Source organism: Carcharhinus amblyrhynchos, chromosome 12, assembly GCF_965287045.1.
Source record: "Carcharhinus amblyrhynchos chromosome 12, sCarAmb.v2.hapA, whole genome shotgun sequence".
Taxonomy (NCBI): Eukaryota; Metazoa; Chordata; class Chondrichthyes; order Carcharhiniformes; family Carcharhinidae; genus Carcharhinus; species Carcharhinus amblyrhynchos.
The window spans coordinates 20,578,476-20,595,202 of record NC_137335.1 but is presented as its reverse complement, the minus strand read 5'-3'; the positions used below and the strand labels follow the sequence as shown (position 1 = coordinate 20,595,202).

The 16,727-nt window shown below is 38.8% G+C and overlaps 1 protein-coding gene across 12 annotated transcripts in view; it reads right to left on the bottom strand.

Annotated features, from left to right (window-relative positions):
• Window positions 1-16,727, bottom strand: part of LOC145350833 (mitogen-activated protein kinase kinase kinase kinase 3) — a 309,442-nt gene that overhangs the window by 52,548 nt on the left and 240,167 nt on the right. For all 12 annotated transcript variants that reach the window (XM_080200175.1, XM_080200176.1, XM_080200178.1 and 9 more), the window contains 2 exons: window positions 14,526-14,567; window positions 11-95 (listed from right to left, as the gene is read on the bottom strand). In XM_080200175.1, the coding sequence (XP_080056301.1) occupies window positions 11-95; window positions 14,526-14,567 (127 nt within the window). The remainder of the gene's footprint in view (window positions 1-10; window positions 96-14,525; window positions 14,568-16,727) is intronic.

The following is a 16,727-nucleotide window of genomic DNA, read 5'->3' as shown; positions in this document are numbered from 1 at the left end:
TGGCAAATACCTCTTGTGTCTGGATTAATCCATGATGTTGCACAGTGAATTTTCAGAGGGCAACCATTGAAAACCTTTGAAAAACAAGCACCCATCTGGAAAAGATTGATTTAATTTCAGTTTTATTTAAAATAGCACTACATTTGGTCACTTTATATGATGAATATAAAATGAAAAAAAATACAGGGTACCACCAGCGGAGTGCGGGTGTTTAATCCCTACACATTCTGACGGTAGTATTTCACCGAACTTGTTCTTCCTTTTACTTAATGAGACCAAATGTTGCACAAAGATAGACCATAGTTGATAATGCACAACTTTCTGAAATAGCAATCACAATGTTTTAATTTTGTAATTAGTATAGCACCGTCCCTGAAAAATTATAGGAAATGTGACATTTTCATACTACAGCCACAGCAAAAGTATTTTGTAATTAGTGTTGTTTAATTTTCATCCACCATGCTTGGTCCATGTATCACAGCATGTTATTGGTTAAATTATCCAGTTCTGTATTTGGATTCCTACTACACCTACTTCCAGCTTTTACCTTTTGTGGCTGCAAATTTATTTCATAGTGTGGTATTACCGCCTAAAAAAATCAGAACAAAATAATATGAACTATATTCCTGTTAAAAACTTGCTGCGTTTTTCACTTCAAATGTTGTATTTAATTTAGAAACAGTATACATTTTGATGACGTGTCACTACTGTAAAAATCTCCAAAGTCTTTGGGATTGCTGGTGGCTATCGCATTTCCTCTACCGACAATGTATTTGTGCTGTAGGTAATTAAGCATCCTTCAGGACTTTTTAACATTAATTCAGGTTTGCCAGGAATTATTTTGTTCCTTCTTCATATAAACTGCCTTCCTCAACCATCATGCAACCCATCTGCTACTGATTGAGCGATATGTTCGGTCACAATCCTTAGTGCAAGCAATTTCCAGTTCTCTCAAAGCAAAATACCTTGATCACCCTCAGGAAGGACAATCCTTACTCAAATTATTGAAAACCTATTTTATTCATGCCTTGCATGAAGCCAATCAATAATCACCAGCTTTTCATTTGGCACAACCAGAGCATTTTCCCATCTAGCAACATTCTTAGTCTGTTTTCTCCAATGGAACTCCACATCCTCTACATTGCCAGCTCTACTCTTGAGCATCTTCAACTCCTCTCTCAAACTCTTCAACAGCTTTCAAATCCAAGGAAGCCCCAGGCATCCAAGACTTGAAAATTACTCTGCATCTAACTTTTTTTGTGGACCTAGGCATAAGATAAAGGCTACTGCCCAATGGTAACAATCTCACATCTCTAGTTTCTGTCAATCTTTCTCTCATTCTCTAATTAGTCACATGACTATGGTGACTGATCCCCTGAATAGTTTTGAGTTCTTCTAAACTTTGAAAGTCATAAATACATTCAACCTTCCTCTTCCCTGAATCTTCACAATTTTTCCATAATTCATTCTTTCTCAGGATTTCAAAACTGTGCAACTACTTTTATCTTGTGATTTAAAGGCTTACTAAAATTCTAAACATGGCATTACCTAATCATTGCATCTGTAGTTATCTTGTTTTCTCTTCTACTTTGGTGATATCCTGTACTATCGTCTTGATTCTCCAAGGCATTTTGATTACAGGTTAAAGAGATGTGTATTGTCTCCAGACCCATCTCTTTAACCTGTGATCAGTGCTCCTTCCACTCACATTGTCGGCCACTTCAAGACTTGAACAGCAGGTTAGGTGTAAAGATTCGCATTCTAATCAGTAATCTCTAAACTGTGCTTTATATGCTCTGTCTGAGGCCAGAACTCTCCATTCACCTGACGAAGGGACTAACCCGAAAGCTTGTGCGTTTACTATCAAATAAATCGGTTGGACTAAAACCAGGTGTTGTCAGACTTTTTACTGTTTACCCCAGTCCAACGCCGGCACATCCACACCATGCCCAAAATGATTAACAGATAAATAGACCATCATCTGCTATTTGGACACGGACAGTCATAAGTTAACTGATCTCAGCCTGGAGCCATAGTAGAACACTAAACTTAACCTCTGTATTTAGAATCATAGAACCCTACAGTGCAAGAAGAGGCCCTTCGGCCCATCGAGTCTGCACTGACCACAATCCCACCCAGGCCCTACCCCCATAATCCCCACATATTTCATCTGCTAATTCCTCTAACCTACGCATCTCAGGAGACTACAGGGCAATTTTAGTATGGCCAATCATCTTTGGACTGTGGGAGGAAACCCATACAGACACAAGGAGAATGTGCAAACTCCACACAGACAGTGACCCGAGCCAAGAATCAAACCCAGGTCCCTGGAGCTGTGAAGCAGCAGTGCTAACCACTGTGCTGCCATGCCGTACAATTATAATTGTTGTAATTACAAGTATTATAGTATATTTAAGCTATGGAAATAAAAAAATGAATCAATCAGGAATCCTACTCATTATTCAGATCTCCATGATTTTTACTCATAAGTCCACATGACCAGTAAGCAAGGGTAGGGTTGACTATTATCCCCTCCAGAATCTACAAACTTGAGTCAGTTAATAGAATGTAACCAACTTCAAAACCATACAACAGGATGATCTGCTACCTTTAGAAGGAAAAATATTGAGGGGGAGGAAGGACAAGGGAAAAGGACAAATAGCCGGAATGCAAGTTCACACCCCTGGAAGGTTCGGGTAAATGAAAATAATCCAACATGGCTATTTGTAATAAAATCTGAGATACAACACATGGTCTCACACAGCAGTTAAAACTATGAATTGACCCGATTAAAAAAGTTACTTGTAATACAGTCCCACACAAGGTGACCCATGAGTTAGAATGTATAATCTCATATGTGCTGTCAGTTGTTAAGCACTGAAACACCAGAAAGAGCATAGCTAAAATGTTTAAGGCTAAACTTAAATTAGGTCACATTGATTACATGGTGACAGTAAAAGTAATCCTGTGAAAAGATGGCAAATGGTGCTGCTGTTTCAATGCTTGGGGCATTGCATTCTTCTGCAGTTGTTTATGTATCTCATTAACTACGTTAAAACCTGAATTTGTTTTAATTATAAGTTATTGAAATGAATATTATGGATAGATCATTTTGTTAAGATGATTTAGCAGCAAAATCTGCTGAGTTATCAACCACCCAGAATTGTCCTGGAGTCTCCAGGAATTGAAGATTAATCTCTAGTAGACTGCAACAAGCAAAACCATGGGGAGAGATAAGAATCATCTAATGGAGTTATGATGAGTCTGTTTGTTTTCCAATTGTCGTAAGAAGACAGGCCATTCAAGAATGAACATATTGGTCAACCAATAAAATGTATGTGGGGGCAGATAGTAGAGTCTAACGGCCACATAATAACATCTCCAGGAATGAGTCCAACCAGAGATGGCAACAACAGAGCTTGCACCATTGATGACCATCATTAGTTCAGTTGATCTGATAGGCTTGGTGGCTGTTCCGCTTCCCTCACTGACCTAGTCCAGAACAGGGAAACTCTGTAGAAGGCCATTTCACTGGTTGAATGCGTAATGATGCAACAACTCCCCTGCTACTACAGAGAGCTGCATAAGGCAAACCCTGGGGTATGTGTACATTGTGTTTGAGAATGCAAGGAATTAACTTTGACAAAGTTCCCTTTTTTGGTTGCACATTCTTCAACGCAAGACAATTTTGAAACCAGATTTTCACAGTGCATCTTAAATGCCTATGGCAAATAATACTCTAAAGTTAATGCAAAGTTATAATTCTTGAACTTGATGTACACATGTAGTCCCATTTTTGGAGAAGCCAGCTATTACAACATCAACATTTAGTATTATTGTTATACCATCATCTCAGCTCACGTTTTTTCAAATATGCATCATTGCCCAAAAAGCTGGATAATTTCCTGCTGTTAAATTTAGTTGCCAATTAAGAAAAACTTTGGAATGTAATGAATTGTAGAGTTTGGTTCCTTATGATCATAAAGGCCAGCATTGGAAAACATTGATAAACATATCTCAAACACACAAAATGCATTTATTCAGTAGGCTTTCTTAAAACATTTACGGCTCCTTGGCACAAATCTCAAATCCAATACATTTATCAGTTTAGCATTAAAGGAAGCAACTGTGAGAATATTCACATTGAGCTCTCCTCCTTTACTGTTGACATTTGTTGGCTGTTTGATGTTTGTTTTCATATTTCCTTAATAGTTTTCTATTCAAACGCTTGAGTACTTACATGCACTTTCTGCTGTTACAAATCTAAAGCTTCACTTTGTTAAGTGCAACTGTGGTATCTGTATGAGCGATATGATGCAACACCAGTAGTAAATGCTGGAAATGATTCAATTCAGGAGTGTGTAACCTTCTTACTCCTAAGGACCCCTCCAACATTAGAAAAATTCCACAGGACCCGCATAACGCAAGTATTTTTTTTCTGTATAAAAATTAGTTATACGATTGCACATTTATTATTTTTATTTTACTGTGAAACTCGTTTTAGTTTTCAACAATAATTGTCAAGACATGAAGGTATCAACTTAAACATTTAGATGTATCTGCTATTCATTGCATATTTATACAAATTTTCTTGCTCTTTATAATTTTTCTTACTCCTGGTTTAACTTTTTCCTAGTGAGGTTAATACAATATTACCCTCATTGGCAAAATGTCACTGAAGCTAAACAGTAGCAGAGATCGACAGAGTTGAAAGTGGCACAAACCATTAACAGTACTAATGTGACCAATGATATTGATGACAATAGAATTTCTTGTTTTCCTCTTGCCCCTTACTAATGAGCAGAGCACGTCCGTTTAAACTAAACCTTTGGCAACATGGTAGTGGGGGGAGGGGGTTTATAGGGTATCTGCCACAGTGGATCCAAAAATCATTTAGAAATGTCCCCTGGAAGTCATGGGAATTTATTAATTTTGGCATACTCCTCGGAACTGCCATGCAGACCACTTGAGGGCAGCAGAATCCCAGTTGAGAACCTCCTGATCTAATCTGTAATATAATTCGTGACCTAATTTCAAGTGATGCATATATAGTCACAATCCATTGGTGCTTAAGGTGCAAATGGCACACGGCACACAAATATACAAATTAGAAGCAGGAGTAAACCACTTGGCCCATTGAGCCTGCCCTGCCATTCAAGATGATCATGGCTGATCTGATTGTAACCTCAAGTCCACCTTCCCACCTACACTTGATGAATTTCCATTCGCTTGCTTATCAAGAGTCAATTTAGGTTTGTCTTAAAACACTATTCAAGACGCAATGGGAACAGAATTCCAAATACTTATGACCTTCAAGAGAAAAAACTGTTCCTCATTTGTCATGGGTGACCACTTATTTTAAACGGTGATTGAGTTAGTTTAGGAATCTATCACTGATCTGCTTCTAGCGCATGTACATCTGTCCATAAATAAGGCAACCAATACTGTACACAATACTCCTGATGTGATCTCATTAGTGCCCTGTATAACCAAAGCATAATCTGTCTACTTTTTTTTATAATTTCCCCTCATAAATGATAACATTCTATAAGCTTTCCTAATTATTTGCTGTACCTGCATACAAACCTTTTGTGATTCACGCATTTAGGCACCTATTATTCTGCATCTCAGAGCTCTAAAATCTCTCACCATTTAGATAACAAGCTTCTTCTTTACTCTTCCTGCCAAACAGTAACACAGTGGTTAGCACTGCTGCCTCAGCACCAGGGGCTCGGGTTCGATTCCCAGGTTGGGTCACTGTCTGTGCGGAGTCTGCACGTTTCCCCCTGGTCTGTGTGTGTTTCCTGCAAGTGCTTCAGTTTCCTCCCACAGTCTGAAAGACATGTTGGTTAGGTGCATTGGCCATGTACCCTTAGCGTACTCAAAAGTGCTTGTGTGTGGTGACTAGGGGATTTTCACAGTAACATCACTGCAGTGTTAATGTAAGTTTACTTGTGACACTAATAAATAAACTAGAAAGATGAGACAATTTCATATTTCTCCCCCATTTTACTCAATTTGCCAGGGCAATGTGCATTCACTTAACCCACCTATATTTCTTCGTAATCTCCTTATGTCCCTTTCACCACTTACTTACCTACCTATCTCTATATCATTAACAAATTTAACAACCATATCTTCAGTCCCTTCATCCAAGTAATTTATATAAATTGTAAAAAGTTGAGTCCCTAGCACTGTGGACACCACTTGCTGCATCTCACCAACCAGAAAATTATCCTCTTATGGCTACTTTTTGTTTCCTAGCCAGTCTTCTAACCATGCCAATTTGTTACCCCTACACCATGTGCTTTTATTTCCTGCAATAACCTTTGTTGTGGCACCCTAGCAAACGTCTTCCAGAAATCTAAGAACAATACATCCACCAGTTTTCCTTTATCCACAGCACATGCCATTTCCTGAAATAACTCCCATAATTTGTACATAATTTCTTTCTTGTTTATGTTGTTTCTGTCTGATTACTGTGGCTTTTTCTAAGTGTCCTGCATTAAAAATCTTTAATAATAGTTTCAAACATTTTCCCTATGACAGTTGTCAAGCTAACTCTACCTTTCTTTTCAAATAAAGGAGCTACGTTTGCTATTTTCTAATCTAATAAAACCTTCCCCAAAACTATACAATTTTGGAAAATTAAAAATATTGCATTAATTACCTCACTAGCCACTTCTTCCAAGACCGTACGATGAAGTCCATCAAGACCTGAGGATCTATCAGCCCACTGCTCCAACAATTTGACAATTTGTTCCGTACCACTTCTGAGGTGATTGTAACTTTGAGTTCCTTCCCCTGTTCCATTTCCTTATTTACAGCTATTGTTGGATGTTCCTTGCATCTACCATAATGAAGACCAACACAATATATCATAGAATTCCTAAAGTGCAGAAGGAAGTCAATTCAGCCCATCAAGCCTGCACTGACAGCAATCCCACCCAGGCCCTACACCCACAACCCACGTACTAACCCTGTTAATCCCATGATATTAAAGGACAATTTACCAATGCAAATCCACTTAAGCCAAGTGTCTTTGGACTGAGGGGGGAAACCGGAGCACCTGGAGGAAACCCATGCAGACACAAGCAGAAGGTGCAAACTCCACACAGACAGTGGCCTGAAGCCTGAATCAAACCCAGGTCCCTGGCACTGAGATACAGCAGTGCTAACCACTGTGCCACCAGGCCGCCCAATTAATCTGTCATCTCCTTATTCTCCATTAGTAATTCCACACTCCCTTTCTACAGGACCATCACACTGTTAATTCTTTTGTTTTAATATCTATGGAAACGCTGTTTTTATATTTGTAGCTAACTTCCTCTTGCGCTAATTTTTCCCTTCTCATTCATCTTTTGGTCTTTCTTTGCTGTTTTTCATATCCTGACCTCACTAAATCAATAATGTACTTTTTAAAAAATTGAAACTATCCTTAATTTTTTTTTAGTTATCCATAGCTTCCCCTTGGAATTGTTCTCTCATTGGAATATATCTATCTATTCTGAAATATCTGTCATTGCATCTCTATAACTGAAGCATTGCCTCTACTTTAGCATTCAATCCCCCTCACAATGAATAATAATGTTCTATCAGCTTTCCAAATTAATTAAATAATCTTTGCACAATATCAGTTCTAATATAACCTGCTCTCTGCTTGGTTTCTGAACATGATGTCCTAAGAAACTATCCCAAAAACATCCTCATCTAGGCTATCTTTGGTCATCTGAATTTTCCAATCTATATGTAAATTAAAATTTCTCCATCATTATCACCATAACTTTCTGACAAACTCACATTATTTCTTCCTTTGCACTCCATCCTACCACAAGGGTACTGTTATAGTGCCTGCTCACCACTCCTACAAGTGACTTCTAACTTTTATCATTTCTCATCTCTACATCCTGGTTTCCTGAATTAATCATCCCTCTATAATCATTTGATAGTACAGAACTTGAGTACTGCTGAAAGGAAAAGAAGCATGTTGAAGCTTTTTGTCTTGCACTCATTAGGGCACTTTGCAAGAATACCAGTATATGGAGAAAACAATTTTTACTGAGTTCTGATTGATTGGCAAGTGGATTTTGATTAGTAGAAATATTGCTATGGAGAATGTACCAGTTGAGCATGACTGACAGTAAACTGTTAAGCACTGTTTGAAATTTAAACCAGACAGACTGATGAATTGAGAAATGAATCAGCAAAAGGGTATCAGTTATTTTGTTTAGATGAAACAGGCACAATGTGTGAACAATCTGTCTGCAAAGAACAGGGCCCTGTGTATTAATACTTGTAACTTCCAGTATCATTATGGCACTGGAGTTTGTATAGCACAATACTCATTTGTGAGATGAGCAAAATGTTCTTTTTTGTTTGATGGTAACACCCTGTTAGTGGTGAACTACTCCTGTTACTACTGTATAATAGTAGCATGAAACAGCAAGCTTCATCTGTGGCTCAAATCTAGAGATACCTTGTTCTTCCTCAAAAATCTGAGATAGATTGGTTGCTTTTCTAAGCCAAAAGTAATGGCCTCAGGCCCATTCATGAATTTGACTGATTTACAGTGCAAAATGATCTAATCAGGGTAGTCATTATACGGCAGGACATCTCCAATACGCCCTTTTCAGCATCATGCCTGCATGGTGAGTAAATGACTTGGCCCTTTTTACTAAGTTGCCAACAAGAATTCCAACACATATATCGACCAGTGAAGATAGGCTTGCCGTCAACAGTGGTGGGGTTCCTTGTGGCAGAGATTCCAGCTGTCATGGTCTATGCGGGTTCCAACTTCATAGGCAGAATGAGGAAAGAGGTTCTGCGTAATCTGTATATGAGGAACTAGGCATCAAATAAAGAATCAGAACGTTTCTGTATTATTACTTGACTCCTTGCAAATTGACAGGATAAATCAGATTAGAAAGATGAATGGGTGGCTCAAAGGCTGGTGTGGGTTCTGGTCCATGGACCATTGGCATCAGGCAAAGTAGGGTCTGCATCATCGGGATGGTCTACACTGCATCGGGCTGGAACCAGTGGCCTAACAAGCCCCATAACTAGGGAAGCAGGATGGTTTTTAAAGTAAACAAGGGGAAGCGAAGGATCAAGTTTAGGTAGATGTTACAAATCAACAGGAAGAGTCAAGGCAGGAGGGCAAAATAGTAATGACAGTCAAAGAATGGTAGGAAATGAAAAAGAGAAAAAAAGAGAACACCACTGATCAAAAATAGATGTTACATGGATAACAAAAAGCTAAAATCAAAGGCTCTGTATCTGATTACACATAGCATTCATAACAAAATAAATTAATTGGTAGCACAGATTGAAATGAATAAATATGATCTGTAGTAATTTTGGAGAGGTGGCTGTTGGATGACAGGGATCGGGTCTGAATATTGAGGCTTATCAGAAATTCAAGAAGAACAGTAAGCTTGGTAAAGGTGGAGGGGGTAGCACTGTTGATCAAGGATGGCATGGGTGCAATAGTTAAAAATGATCTTGGTTCAGGAGATCAGGGTGTAGAATCAGTTAGGTGGAGATGAGGAACAGTAGGGAAATAAATCACTAATAGAAGTGATCTACAGAACCCCGACAGTAACCACAATGTAAGACAAAGTAAACAAGGAGGTATTGAGGGCTTGTGATAAAGGGACAGCGATAATCATGGGTAATTTTAACCTACAAATAAACTGGGAAAATCAAAAACTAGCAGTAGTAGCCTGGGTGAAGAGTTCATAGAACGCTTTCAAGATTACTTCTCAGAGCAACAGTTCCAGAACCACACTGCAAGTTATATTAGGTATTGTGGTAACGTGACAGGATTAATTAATGACACCAAAGTAAAGGCACCCCTTGGCACCAGCAACCACAATAATACTGAATTTTACATCCAGTTTCAAAAGGAAAGTAGTGGGTCTATATATGAGTATTTTAAACTTAAATATGGGCAAATATGTGGGTATTAAAGCTGAGCTAGCTGAAGTGAACTGGGATATCAGTGCCTGGTCCACTATTATTTGTCATTCATATTAATGATTTGGATGAGAATTTAGAAGGCATGGTTAGTAAGTTTGCAGATGATACCAAGATTGATGGCATAGTGGACAGTGAAAAAGGTTATCTAGGATTGCAACGGGATCTTGATCATTTGGGCCAGTGAGCTGACGGATGGCAAATGGAATTTAATTTAGATAAATGTGAGCTGATACGTTTTGGTCAATTGAACTAAGGCAAGACTTACTCCGTTAATGGTAGGGTGTTGGGAAGAGTTATAGAACAAAGAGATCTAGGGGTACAGGTTCGGAGCTCCTTGAAAGTGGAATTATAGGCACACAGAGTGGTGAGACAGGCATTCGGCATGCTGGGTTTCATTGGTCAGAACAGTGAATACAGAAGTTGGGATGTCTCGAATATAGGAGGGTTGATCAGTAAGTTTGTGGATGATACGAAAATTGATAGGGTGCTAAACAGTGAGGACGACAGCCTTAGATTGCAGGAGGATATACACAGGCTGATCAGATGGGCTGATCAGTGGAAAATGGAATTCAATCCAGGTGAGTGAGAGGTGATTCATTTGGGCAGAACAAACAAGCCCAATACATGATGAATGGCAGGATCCTGGAAAGCACGAAGGATCAAAGGAACTTCAGTGTATATGTACACTAGTCCCTTAAGGTAGCAGGACAGGTGGATAAAGTAGTTAAGACGACATATATGGTATACTTGTCTATATTAGCTGAGACATAGAGTTTAAGAGCAGGGAGGTTATGCTGAGACTATGTCTCATGTCACACTATCTGTAACCCCCACGACTTGCCTGGGTTTGCAAAATCTCACTAACTGTCCTGGCTGGAGACAATTCATGTCTCTAACTTGTGCTTAACCCTCCCTCCACTCACACTGTCTGCATCTGTAAAGGTTTGATTACCTGTTAAAACTCGCATTCCAACCATTATCTTGTAATTGAGTTTGTATCTATATATGCCCTGTTTGTGAACTGAACTCTTCACTCACCTGATGAAGGGCAACACTCCAAAAGCTCATGCTATCAAATAAACCTGTTGGAGTTTAACTTGATGTTGTAGACTACTTACTGTGCCTACCCCAGTCCAACTTTACATCACTGTGACTACATAAAATCACTGGTTAGGCCAAAGCAGAGTATCATGCACAATTCTAGAAATCACATTGTAGGAAGGGTATGATAGCACTGGGATGGGTATGCAGGAGATTTACCAGGACATTGCTTTGCCTGGAAAGTTTTAGTTATAAAGGAAGATTGAATAGACTGGGATTTGTTTTCCTTGGAGCAGAGGACAATGAGGGAAGATATGATTGAGATGTATCCAGAGAAAAAAGACATTTATATTTCCATATACTTTACATTCATATTTCCATACATCTTATATCTGCATGGCTTTGTGAGCAAAAAATTATGTCTCACAAATTTGATTGTTTTTTGAAGGGCTAACCAAGAAGGTAGATGAGGGCAGTGTAGTTGATGTTGTCTACATGGACTTGGTACCGCATTGACAAGGTACCGCATGGTAGGTTGTTGCATAAAGTTAAATCTCAAGATCCGGGGTGAGGTATCAAAATGGATACAAAATTGGCCTCTTGACAGAAGCCAGAGGGTGGTTGTAAAGAGTTGTTTTTCAACTGTGACCAGCGATGTACCTCAGGGATGAGTGCTGAATCCACTGTTGTCATTTATATTAATGGTTTGGATGAGAATATAGGAAGCATGGTAGTAAGTTTGCAGATGACACTAAGATTAGTGACACAGTGGACAGTGAAGTTAGTTATCTCCAATTGCAATAGGATCTTGATCAAGTGGACCAGTGGGCTGACGAATGGCAGATGGAGTTCAATTTAGACAAATGTGAAGTGATGCATTTTGGTGGATTGAACCAGGGCAGGACTTACTCAGTTAATGGTAGGGCGTTGGGGAGAGTTACAGAACGAAGAGATCTAGGGGTACATGTTCAAAGCTTCTTGAAAGTGGAGGCACAGGTGGACAGAGTGGTGAAGAAGGCATTCGGCATGCTTGGTTTCATGGGTCAGAACACTGAATACAGGAGTTGGGATGTCTTGTAGAAGTTATACAAGACATTGGTAAGGCCGCACTTGGAATACTGTGTACAATTCTGGTCACCCTGTTATAGAAAGAGCACAGAAAAGATTTACTAGGATGCTACCAGAACTTGATGGATTGAGTTATAAGGAGAGGCTGGATAGACTGGGACTTTTTCCTCTGGAGCATAGGTGGCTGAGGGGTGATCTTATAGAGGTCTATAAAATAATGGGGGGCACAGATCAATATCTTTTCCCAAAGGTAGGGGAGTCTAAAACTAGAAGGCATAGGTTTAAGGTGAGAAGGGAAAGACACAAAAGTGTTCAGAGGGGCAGTTTTCTCACACAGAGGGTGGTGTGTGTCTGGAACAAGCTGCCAGCGGTAGTAGTAGAGGCGGGTACAATTTTGTTTTTTAAAAAGCATTTAGGTAGTTACAGGGTACGATGGGTATAGAGGGATATGGGCCAAATGCGGGCAATTGGAATTAGCTTAGGGGTTTAAAAAAAGGGCAGCATGGACAAGTTGGGCCAAAGGGCCTGTTTCGATGCTTTAAACCTCTGTGACTCTACCTTACATCTCAAAAGTGTTTTACAGCCAATTACTATAATACAGTACTTTTGAGTGCACACTATTGTAATGTGGACAACGATATAATCTGCAACAGCAAACTCCAAATAGCAATGTGATAATAACAAACTGATCTGTTTTTATGATTCTGCTAAGGGAATAAACATTGGCCAGGATACTGGGGATAATTCCCCAGTTCTTCAAAATAGTACCGTGGGATTTTTTATGTCCACCTTTGAGTGCCGACAGGGCCTCAGTACAATATTTCATCCAAAATATTGCAGCTCTGACAGTGCAGCACTCACTCAGTACCGCACTAAAGAATTAGTAAGAAGTTAAAGTCCAACCAGTTTATTTGATAGTAAACCCACAAGCTTTCAGGGTTTGCCCCTTCAACACCTGTGTTTACCACAGTCCAATGCCGGCATCTCCACATCCTGAAGAATTAGCCCAGAGTTCTGTGCTCAAATCATGAAGTTGAACCCAAACTCTCAACTTTCTGACTTGAGGCAAGAATGCTCTACTTACTGTGTCACAGCTGACACAGTACAGATCAGTAAGAAGGTAATTGCTCTATAGACTGGCAATTGTTTACTAGGTATGAAGTCTCACAACACCAGGTTAAAGTCCAACAGATTTATTTAGTAGCACAAGCCACTAGCTTTTGGACATAGCCCCCTCCGTGTTGACCCCAGTGCAATGCTGGCATCTCCACATCATAATTGTTTACTACCCTATGATCATAAAAACAGGAGTTATCTAGTTTTCATTCTATGTTTCCTTCTTATTTACAAAAAGTAATTCGATTGTAATAATTCATAATTCCTGAAGTTTGACATAGATACACCAGATGAATGATTTGCACATGGTGTCATTTTCATAACTATAGATGAAAGAGTACTTATCCTGAAATTACTTTCCTTCCATTTCAATTACTCAATCAAGCAATTCTAAAACTGTTGGCCTACATTCTGCTGTCAAAATAACAGCAGTGTTAATGGAGTGCATTGTTGTTCTGCACAGATAATAGTTCAGGCGAGAAGCAGATGTGTGGTTAAACTTAAAAATATGGAAGTGGCTGTCCGTGTCCCACCACTCCACCATTAGACTGTCTGCCTCACCATTGAAATGCATTGAATAGTACAATGTTGTTGTTTTTGTGGTGCAAATTCAAACCTAATCTCACCACAGAAAAGTTAAATCAAGTTAGTTCAAGTCAAAGTACTCTTCTAGTAATGAGTTAATTGCCACTTACGGCCAATAAAACCCCCTTACTGCAAATTACTACAACAAGTATGGGGTCCCATTTCTTCAGGTTTCAATTATTTTTGGAGATTTAAAAACATTTTAAACTTTTTGATATTCTTGCCCTATAATCAAATATTTTGTTTCCTCTCTATCCAATACAATAATGCAGTCTAATTTGCATTCTCATCTTAATTTTTGTGTGAATAAACTCCAAAAGTCTTCAGTTTGATTGCCTGAGGAAACACACAGTTGCTTTCCCATTTCACCAAAATCCCAGATGCCCAGTTTCTCTTGCTGAATCATTATCTGTTTGTATTTCCAGTGACATACACACAGGCAATTTAAATTGCAAGAGCAAGTCCAACTAACAGAATTTGCCCTTCGTTGTCCAGCTACAGCAAGTTATGGCCAATTTAGTATCAGCAACCTAACCAGGACATTTCATAATTTTGTGATAACAAACAAACTTGGAGGTCAAAAGGTGAAATAAAGTTGATACACTCATTGAATTCGACTCTAGGATGATTTCCCAAATTTCATCTGTCTGGCTACAAAAAAGGAAATTGATGGGATCTACTTCAATTTAATAGAAAACAATCTTTTGATTTATGCTACAAAATTATTAAACACTTACGTGTACTTTTGGGGTTGGAGGAAGACCATTGCTAATAGGTTTCTGTAAGGGGAGGTAAAAGAAAGAAAAACATGTAAATACGCATCAGGAGTTAAGTTGTTTTCTGACAAAGTGATCATTAGAGATTCGTCAGCATTCAAAAAGTAAAAGGCTGCTTACAAAGTGTTCAGCTGCAACGCACATTTAACAATTGATAGCACAGGGGAAAAGATACTGAGAAATACTAAACAGATCACTTTTGCACCTTTCATGACCTTGGGAAGTCCCAAAAGACTCAAAGTCATAACTGATTTATTTTATGACTGTCACAATGGTAAATGACACTTCCTTGTCTTGCCTGCATTCTTGAACACTGTTAATCATAGCATCTTCCTCCAGCGCTTTTCCACTGTCATTCAGCTGTGTCTGTCATCACCAGAATTCCATTTTTACTGTTCCAGCCGTAGCCAGAGAATCATCTAAAATGGCTTTTCTTCCCATTCCCACATCATTCCCTCTGGTTTCTAAGTATCTATCTTCAGCCCCTCCTACCCCTTATTGACATGCAGGCGCTCAGCAAAACCATCCAAAATAGCACAAGCTCCCATATATTAGCTGAGATAACCCACCTCCCCATTTCAACATGGACTCTCTCCACCCCTCTGCTGGATCTAAATGTCACATTGCCTGTCTGAAATCCAGTATGTGTTAGATGAGTAGAATTTTTCCCCCAACTAAATACTAGAAGATTGAAGCCATTGTGATATTGCAATCAACAGGAGAGCAATAGCACTCATCATTAACATTAAGGAAATCTGCATACAAAGTTCTAGCGATCTCTTGTGGCGTGGGTTTTCCTATTTTAAATGGTTGATTTTATTCTGGCACCAGGTCTAGGAGATCGCCAGCAACAATTATGTCATCAAGCAGCTAAGCAGCCAATCGCACTAAAGAATGTTTATTTAAAACCAGGAAGTAAAATGTTTTAAATCTTAGGGAGCAAAATAAAGCTTGGGATATGGGAATAAGATAGAAGCTGAAATATTGAAGTATCCAAAAAAACATTTTCAATAGGATCTCAGTAAAAATGCAGAAATTTGATGTTCAACAGCTAGCAAATCAGTTTCTCATGGCCAAAGGTCATTGGTTTAGTATACTGATAAAAACCCAGATATACCTTAAAGGAGTTAAAATCATTGAATGCAGTAGACTTCCCATTACAGCACAGCCCCCTGAGAAGCTGCTGTGAAGATGTTTCAGTGCAGTGCCCAGTGCAGATGGGCAGCACAAATTAACTGACCAATAGGCAACAGGGTAAGTAAAAGGTGATAGTCATAATAGCAGGGTGGAAGTTTGGACGGGGAACAGGTTAATAATCACGCAAGTTTAGTAATTACACAAGCTGCCATGAAAATCAAAGGTCTTCTTATAAGAGCCTCCACAGATAGGCACCAAGGCCATTAAGCTAGGCAAAACTCATTAAATCAGACATCTGTAACTAGGAGAAAGGGAGTGATCTAGACACTAGAATGAACTATATCATGATAACTTGTATTAAGTCTTCACACTGACTGGATATTGTAATGAAGCAAGCATAAAGTGATTGTGATTGGTATATGCTAATTACTAGTAATCAAATTTGAAAACTATAATTACTTATGTATCTCAGAATATGCCACTTTGGCTAGTAACAGAGATGCATGCTGTTGCTTTTGCTATAGTTTGCATTAAAACAACTGTTTAAAAGAACGCTGTGACTTGATCTGGTTACTTGAAGGATGAAGTTGTGATCAATTAAAAGGCTGACATCAAAACCTGCAAGAGATGGGGTAGCCATGTAGGAATACCTCGATAATAACTAATCATAATTAAACAAGCATTATAGAGGCTGTAACTGGTTAACTGTATTCACCTGACATAAATGAAGTAATCAGAACTATTAGTTGTAATTGGGTATCAATGACTTCAAAACAAATTTATACATGTTGGGTATGTGCAATTTACTTGTAAGATATGCAAAAGTATAATTTTGCATGGCATGCATCAATCGGCAAGTCTTGTGGAAGGCAGACTTCCTCGCTATAGCTTGAAGAAAGGCTGATTTAAAACTCTAAAAGCTTTGTCTGCTCTGTCGAGGGTACGAAGTACGAATTTTGCTGCATAGCGATGATACTCCATATCAGCTTCATTCAATAAGGCAACATTATAATGGATCTGGAAGTT